We start from the raw sequence: 9,040 nt of genomic DNA, 5'->3' as shown, positions 1-9,040 counted from the left end.
GAAAAAGAAAAAAAAATAAGGATCTGTTTATTTCATCCCCTGTTATTACACTACTGCTGGTGACAGCAAAGTTTCACCGCAGAGACACAGAGCCATGAATCTGACTTATGATGATAAGTTGTTTTCATTAAAGACAATAACATAACAACAAGCATTTTACTGCCACCTAGCCAGGATTGTGATGAAAAGTTAGCCGCTTGCAGAGGATGCTGAAGTGTGGCAGTGTGACTGTGCAGTAATAATGGGCCAAGCAAGAGCCTGAGGCCCGCCACATTTCAATTAAGCTTCATGCAGACATTATAAAGGTACTCAATTATAACCCAGTTCAACAGCAGATTTATGAGTCGATTTGCATGGAAAAATTACGTCACCCTTTCTTCATATAATTATTAAGTCTCAACTATTAAGTCTCTTGAGATTTAGTAGTTAAATAAAGGTTAAATCAATGAAATAAATCATGACTTTGATCAGGAATATGGATAAACATGGTGTTTATCCATATGCTGTAGAAATATAAGTATATGTTGGGTAAACTTTTCAAACAGCTCCCAGACTGACCTAAATTTGCAGCGCTCTGATTGTAAAATATAAGCAACTATTGTGATGCTGGTCCAAATCCCTGATGTCACGCAGACAACAACCAGACTGTGCTGCCCTCTGATGTACCTGTGGCACATTCAAGTGTTGAGGAGGATTTTCTTTATGTCCACTTGGCTATGTGGCACAGGGTGAAAAGCAGTCAGATTTAGCCTGATGAGTTTATGTATATAAATGATGAAAATAAATGATGCATCATTAATTTGTCACTCACTTTGAAGGTGACAAAATGGCATTTAATGGCAAAACTGCTGACAGTTTATATCAATTATTAAATAGGCCTCTACATAAAAAAACGAATGTAGATTATGTTTGAAAACATCTGAGCCAGAGAAGTTTGATGAAAACCTTCTCCAGAGAAAATCCATAATGCATTAAGTGGAAATCAACAATTGGCCTTTTGCACGGATGGCATTTTAGCATGTGGGAAAATAAAATTAAATCCATGCAGCTGCTTGATTTCAGGGTGCAGAGCCATCCTTTATGTTATTTGTGACACTGCTGCCTTAGCTACTACCAAAGGCTTAACAACAGCAGACTTTTACAGGGATTCATAGCAGAAAAGTTCGGATGTGACGCATAATATTAATTACACTTCCATTCCATCTAGGTGCAGTGATTAAACTCTGCCACTGAGCCAGCATTCAATACATTCCTGGAACTAAAGCAGCTTGGTGGAGTCATGATTTAAGGTTATTAGTCACCCCTGCACTTTTCCTGCTGTCACACATTGAGCTGTACGCTGTGAACAAGGTCTATTGTTAATTTATCACTGGTGTCTACAGTGTTGACAGTTTTTGTCGACAAATGTGTCAGATAAAAGTTATCATCACTGAAAATAATCAGCCCTACCAGACGGCTGTTAGTGGATGAGGTAGAGTACAACAGAATCCCTGTCAAAGTGAGCCTTTAACTCAGAGTTGATGTGGAAAGTGTGGGAACTTACCACTCATTGTGGTGTTAAATTAAACATAATAATAATCAAGAAAATCCATAGCAATCTATCCAAGCCTTAATTCACATAATGATTTTCTTATAGTCCTAGTTAATTCACTTTTCAAATAAAGCAGGCACTAGCAGAACAGCATGGCCACCGGTCAGTGTATCTCATTATGCTGCTACTTGCTATCCGGACTGACAGTATGATCATGATGCATCCAAACGTTGCCAAGTTGACTCACAGCCTCAGTGTTTGTGTGACCCAGCTGGATAATCCCTGACCCACTTACTGCATCTGGATGTGACCCTGTCTCATCTGCTGATCCCCGTTTGAGCTGTACTCTACTGTTTACCTCCTATTAAATTAGCTGAGTACAAAGAAAAATACCTTTTGCTGTCAAAATGTTAACACTGGCAGCGGAGAGTTTGCTGCTGTCAGATGTTGTGGGTGCCGTTATTTTTCTGCCCCTGTTGTTGATTTTTGTTTATTTCACTGGGGGGTTGTGTAAGTTCTGTTTCAAGTGTGACATCTGTTTATTTTATATAGGCATACACAGCATTTATCTGAGCTATAACATTAATGCATTATTGCATCAGAGCCTCACTGCATGTCTTTTTTTTATGAAGTGCATGATTTTGTTTTTATTTTCATTTCCATGTAACACATGTCAGCACATAACTTACTTGTGAGTGCTGCATCATTAAAAATAGGACAGCAGCTAATGATGATTGTCATTTTTCATTAATGTGCTGTTTGTTTTCTCAGTTTCTCGATTAATCATTTGGTCTATAAAGAATAAAAACCAAAGGTCCCATCACCAGGTTCCCAAGGTGACATCTCTAAAGTGAAATGTTTTGCCAAGAAATAAAATTTCAGTTTGTCAAATACTTTGATTTAGGACCAATCATATGCAAACTGATGACACTCCCAACATCCTCGGCATACACTCAGTATGCAAATAAAACATTTTAATATGGTCATTACTGGTATGTTAGCAAGCTAAGGTTAGCATTTAGCTCCACTCTGTGTCAAAGTAAAGCCTCACTGAGCCGCCTACAAAGTCCTGTTCCTGGAAAAATGACTGAAACAATTATGGATTTCCAGTGAATAATCAACTCATCGCTGCAGCAGTAGATTAAGTAAATGTGCAAGCAATAATGTTGATGTATCATTTGGCCAGTGCAATGTAGAGCTGCTTTTACAAGTTCAACACTGTCCGGATATACAAATCAACTATAAAAGCAATACTTTCCTTTATCTAACTGCTCTTGTTATGGATGTTCATGACTCTGAAATAGGAAAGCCTGACCAGCCAATAGTAACGGCTTCCTTAAGGATTTAAAAAACATCAGAGGAAAATAATGAGGAACATTTTGCTTTGGTTTTGCTGAAGTCATCTGAGGCTTTAGCTCTCATTACAGCTGATGATACTGTGTGTTTCCTTGGCTCGGAGCCTCTCCCTTCAGCATTTTGCTCTTCCTGCTGTCACTGCTCCACTGCCTGACAACAGCATGAACTTTCAATCCCTGCAGCTTATCACAGCACAGACAACTGCGTTAATACTTTCTCGTATTTTTTTTTGCTCTCATCTACTAAACTGCAAAACCCTATCTCCTCTCAGTGACTAAGCTTTCTGGATATCTTTCATTTTTGACACTCATTCTCTCCCACAGAAACAAAAATCTCTTTAATCTCCACTGCTGGTCTTTATATCTTCAAAATGACAATGAAAACATCTTGCATGCATTGTGTCTTTATTATGAATGTGCTGCAGAAGTATAATATTCCAAGTGCCAGCTTATCTTTGTAATTTTCAACTTCTATCATCATACATTAATAAGAATGCACAACATGCCAATAACCACAAAGATTATAGAAGCCCAGTGGTGATACAATGACAGTCGGGCAGCTAGCCAACAGTTTCTGTGCCTACGTTAGGTCATAACTACGTAATGCTAACTCATATCAACTAGAGAATTATCACAATATTGAGATTTATATTTGCAGAATACATCAACTGTTGATTACAATTAAAGTTACATTTTAAGTACTAACAGTGAACTCATGATGAGAAATTGTGGCGTTTCTGTACATGATTCGAAATCCAGGATATAATAAATAAGGAGAGCTTGAACCACTCTTGGTGAAACCCAATTGCTTCAGATCACAGTGAGAATCACAGGTAGATAAAGGTTAGAAGTTAGTAAAGGCTACAAAGGAGATATAATAGGAATAACAAACCGGATTTTAAAATTCTATTCATGTCTCACACAAAACCATAGTCCCCAGAATAATTTTTGCAAACCTACCACCAGAAGACAGACTCTTACTGTGCAAAACAACATAATGGGCATATATTCATGTGTTCATTAGTGTTTTAGGATTTATTTTCAAAGGTCAAAAATGCCACAATCTGTCTGCCTTATAGGTACAGGCTGCCTGTTGGTTGCACACTGAGGCTCCAGCCACAACTTTGACTGCAATCACAAGCTATTTAATTTGTTAACCAAATAGCGATGCCCATATGTACACAATTCTTGCACCACCTGCCAGTTGCGGCACAGCACTTCGTTATGAAATTGTTTTACTTTTTCAAAATGATGTTTTACAAAGATTATCAAAAGATAGGCTATGGATGACATTGTTAGTTTTACTGTGAAATGAGTGTTTTACGTATCTTGCTACAGTGGGGGTGGGGGATTTCGTGCACATGTAGCCATTCCCCCCAGCTCACAGTGGTCAGTGGTGTCCAGCAGATAAATAAATGAAGGTGAAGGAGAGTAATAACACTTTTGATGTTCCTCTCTACAACAGCAATTATGTGATCAGAGTTGGGCCTTTACAAAGCAAGAAACTTTCCATTCAAATTCTTTTTTTTTGGCACATATTTTTCCTTGCTGTGGTGACTGTGCCTTCTGTGTGAGATTTTCCATAATCTCCTCCATTTTAGCAACCATAGCTAGTCCTTGGTAAGCCTCTTTTTCATCCTCTTTTGCCACCCATACACTCTCAAACACAAGACGTATGGCAGGAGGTCATGAGAACCACACAGAGGAGAGTCTGAAGCGAAGGGAACATACAGGGATTGAAAGTCTTTCTTCGCAGTGAGGGAATTGGGTGAATTTCTGCTCTGTGATTCTGGTTCAACACAAATCCCAGAGACTCTCCACGTATCCAAGGGGATTTAACGGCAAGCTGAAGCTCTGATGCTCATCTTGTCATTGGTGCAGTGAAGGATGGACTTGGCAGACATTTTGTTGGGACTTGCAATATAGCACTGAGGCTGGGAGGAAATCCTGCCAGGTTCACGTTTGGTAACCACCTGTGCTGCTCTCCCCATTTTCCAGTCCACCTTGTCTGAGTCAGTGCTGCTAGTGATGATGAGATTCTCAAGGGGCTCCTGTCTTCCTCAAGAATCGTTCTGAATGTGGTGACCAGAATAAGAAGGGACTGATTAGACTGTCTACTCCCTTCTCCAGCTAAAATCAGATGGCCAAACCCTCCCCACTTCGACTCAGAGCAGCAGCATTTGCATAATTTATTTTCTTCCATTAACAAAGGGGATTTATATAGATAACAGAAATATTAGTAAGCACTGTATATCGGGTGCATATTTGCCACACATCCAGGTAATGACTAGGCGGTAAAGACGGTGGTGCAGGTGCGGGCCAGACGGTCAGTTGTCTTATCCAGTTTCATCCTGGGATGAAACTCAGGTTTTCACATTTACTAAAAAAAGGAAAAGGAAGCGTATTAGTTGACGAGCTATATATTACTGCAACTTAATATGGATGTATAAACTTTCACAGATCACAGAGGACAGTCATGTAATGAGAAAAACAAAAATTGTTGAGTCCCAGAGCCCTTAAACTCATCTTGTGTGTGCAATTGCTTTTCCAGTCATTACGTTAATTAGAACATCTCTTGGCTTAATGAGACCCAACAGGCTGTGACTGTGTGCCTTCAAAAGCAAAGTACAGATAAGTATCTGCTTGAACTGAAGTGAAAGGGAGAAGAATCATGTTACTGATTGACCCTTCATTCTCATATCTGAATATACAGTACAAAGAGACAAATACTTGTACCTAAGTCACTAATAAGTAATAATCACTGATCTGTTATCAGAATTCATTTATTTGCCAGGTACAATAAATGTACACGTACTGACATACATTATGTATACATACGGTACAGGGACAAGAAGACTTCACATTTTGTACAAGCAAACAGGGCAAGGCGTACAGCAGACAGCGGGCTACACGTATCACTACAGATGCACTCACACACAGCAATCTGAGGCATGCAGTCGTTTACAGCTTGAGGCTGGAGGCCACCCGTGCAAATAGAAAAACATGTCATAAAATGTAGATTTGGCTGATGCAAATGTGATTAATAGGCTCTGATTTTTGTGTGGTGTTGACAGAGTTCCTAAAGGCTAAAGTGCTGCAGTGTGTAAAGACGTGTGCAGGCATTGGAGCTAGTGTAATATTATGCAAACATAGATGGGGATCATACCAGTGATCACAGTCACATTGTACTAACAGAGCTAAATACTATACTGAGATGGAATAAACAGTGACAGCAGCAGCTTTTTGGCCAGGAGGATCAAAACAAAAAGGAGGAGTTTGGGAATCAGCTGTGCACAACTACGCAGGGTGGGGAAAAGGGTGAGGTTAAGGTTTAAAGGTCAGATTTGGGACACTCACTGGCCAGGTTGACAATGCAGGCGATGATAATGACCGTCCCTCCTACTAGTGACACCACGGAGAGCATCTTGGCCACGCGTCCCAGACGTACAGCACCATCCAGGTTTCCCTGCTCGAGACTGTTCTTGGACTGAAGGAGAAGAATGAACCATCTGTCAATTTGGGTTATACTACAAAACTACTCCTACTTAGTGAAAATATATATATATATAAAAGAAAGAATTACAACCAGAAAAAAGATCCCATTCTTACCATGATTGAGTACACAAATCCCACAATATTTATGGGCCAGACGGGGCAGAAGCAGGCCAGCACAGACAGGAGGAGGTAGTCTTTGACTTTGGTCCGGTCTAAGGGTGGGTTGGTGGCAATGCTGGAGTGGCGGGAAAGCGACGGCCTGGGCGAGAAGGCGGTGTAGCCGATGGAGCTCGCCCTGCTCCCCTTCCTGGTCTTGCCATGATGAGGATAAGAGATGGAGTGCTGTCTTCTGGGAGGAGAAGAGATGACTGGGGAGGTGCTCTCTGCAGGAGCTGGGTGGATCCCGTTACCTACACATGAAGGACGACAAGGACGGGTAAAAGATGAGCTGATTCAGCAGCTGTGTCACCCACCTACCTGCCTTAATATGAGGTCAAACTCAGTTACTTACTGTTCTTCAGCTTCTCATTGATGACTATGACAAGCTCTCCTTTGGATTTGCTGCGGGCGGGCCTTGTGCTGGCCGGGCTGTTGCTGCTGTGGATGAGCTGTTCACCTCTGGCTGGTAGGCATGGCTCAGAGATGGGGGCTTGGCTCGACAGAGAGCCCTCCTGGTCTAGCAGTGATGGTTGTTCCTCTCCTGGCCAAATGGCAGGACATGGCATCATGTTCACAGCCATGCTGATAGCAAAATGAAGCCTCTTTTAGTGATCCAGTCCTGTGTGTGCTGTTACACAGCCCGCTGTTACACCTGGGGGCCAGAAAATTATATCAGCCATCACAGCAAACAGAAATTGCTAACTCCAAAAGGCTTAGGGACTGTACAAAAGTTTTTTTGGAGTGTTGAAAAGGCAGAGGATTGTGTATTTTACTTTTTGCTGAAAACAGTTTTTTTAATTTCTGGGATTGCTCCTTTGACAATCAAATTTTCATCCATTTAGCCTGATAACATATGGAAAGTTTAAAAGAGCTGCAACGATTAAATCATTTCATTCCCATTCAAGTTAGTGAAGGGCTAAATTGGAAATTATCTGGCCCAGCTGGTGGAAGTGACTGGGTAATGTGGACCACTGAGCATGTGCAGTATGTATTCATCAAGATAAATTCTTTAAAGTGGGGAAGTAGCTTTTTGTTTTGGCCTCATATGCCACTGAGCAACATTCATGAGTGAAAGGGAGCCCCACTCCAACACAGTATCCAGTTATGATATATGGACCCACATAACACAAAATCTCCAACTGAACTGTTGGTGGTTGAAGTGCACAATGAAAGTGGCAGGTTTTGACAATGTAGGAAGAATGAGTGTAGCCTAATGAGAAAGTAAAATATTTCTGATCCTGCTGCTTTGTCAATTATTCTGACAGTTTTATAGATACGTAAAACACTCATTTCACAATTCTAAATCTGTGATTTAATGGTTTAAATTAGAATATAACATATAAAATTCTTGTTCAGTCATGTGATATGCAAAGACAAGTCACAGGGATGTCCAAGGTTCAGCCACTGCCTCTCACCCTAATAACTTTCGTACAGTCCCTAAATAAATTTTTGCTTTAGCCGATTTACAGTTTGATCCAGGTTCAATATCACGATAAGCCTCTTTACAACCCAGTCTGACTTTAGATAACATTTATACTTTTTAAAAAAAACGCTCCTTATTTCAGGGTGAATTGTAAACAAAGACTCGAGGTAGACATATAAAAATGCCCGCATGTTCTGCGGTAAATCAGGGCCTCAAAGCCAACATTAAAATAGCAGACCGGCTATATCAGGTAACACAATAAAAGCAGGTCACAATGAGTACAAAGGCATGGCAGATGGAGGCAGGTTCCTTTGAAACGATAGTAGCGACCACGGTCTCCATGCAGGTGTGTACATACCATTATTTCGTAATGTGTACATAGGCGCAAACTGACATATGGTGGCCGATTGTTAGGCACAGAACAAAAGGTAGCAGGGCAGAAAAAGGACAAAGGAAAACACTCGGATAGACCGAGTGAAGGCGGAGGAAGGCTGTCTGTTAATTAGCCTGCTTATGGTGATGTGGATTCAGTGGATGTGGACTGCTATATTGCAATAAGCAAAAATGCATTGGATTATCGGATTTATGGCTGACTTGTAATACAAATGACTGATTGCCCAGTTTTACGCTAACTAAGAAATGTGGCTACAAAAAGAAGATATAAATCAAACTGACCTTTCTAATCCAGCGCCTGTCTCAACACCGGAGCGTCTCTGGCTTTGGCATCGTGGCAACGTTGTTCTCAGGTGTAAAAACAATCGGCATCAGATGCGAACAAACATGCCTTCTGCCTCCACAACGTATGAGCAAAAGTGCGGAGTTTCTGAACAAAATCCGAGGATATCCTTTATGAAATCTGGAGAAATGACAGGGTTGCTATGGCGCCTTATTCCAGCGCAGTGTGCTGGGATGGATGGGGAGTCTCCGGGATGGCAGGGTGGATCAGAGAGGAGGGGTGTGTGTGAAATGAAAAGTGAAATCCACCAGACTACGTGATGTAGGAGGAGGAGGAGGAGGGGGGGAGGAAAAGAGGGAGGGAGGGAGGGGGATGCTGGATTATACCATCCTCTTCTCACC

The 9,040-nt window shown here is 41.1% G+C and overlaps 1 protein-coding gene across 2 annotated transcripts; it reads right to left on the bottom strand.

Moving 5' to 3' along the window:
• Window positions 1-3,290: 3,290 nt before the first annotated feature.
• On the bottom strand, window positions 3,291-8,941 carry prrt2 (proline-rich transmembrane protein 2). Of its 2 annotated transcripts, XM_046378190.1 has the most exons (5): window positions 8,639-8,941; window positions 6,893-7,192; window positions 6,496-6,791; window positions 6,244-6,373; window positions 3,291-5,266 (listed from the first exon to the last, which is right to left on the bottom strand). In XM_046378190.1, the coding sequence occupies exons 2-5, from the start codon at window positions 7,119-7,121 to the stop codon at window positions 5,250-5,252; spliced, it is 672 nt and encodes a 223-aa protein (XP_046234146.1). In that variant the 5' UTR covers window positions 7,122-7,192; window positions 8,639-8,941; the 3' UTR covers window positions 3,291-5,249. The 2 variants fall into 2 exon arrangements, with proteins under 2 accessions (XP_046234146.1, XP_046234144.1); XM_046378188.1 differs by lacking the exon at window positions 3,291-5,266 and having other exon boundaries at window positions 5,682-6,373.
• Between the last annotated feature and the right edge of the window lie 99 nt (window positions 8,942-9,040).

This window comes from Scatophagus argus, chromosome 21, assembly GCF_020382885.2.
Source record: "Scatophagus argus isolate fScaArg1 chromosome 21, fScaArg1.pri, whole genome shotgun sequence".
Taxonomy (NCBI): domain Eukaryota; kingdom Metazoa; phylum Chordata; class Actinopteri; family Scatophagidae; genus Scatophagus; species Scatophagus argus.
Note: the sequence above shows the minus strand (reverse complement) of the source record. Positions and strands in the feature narration are given on the sequence as shown.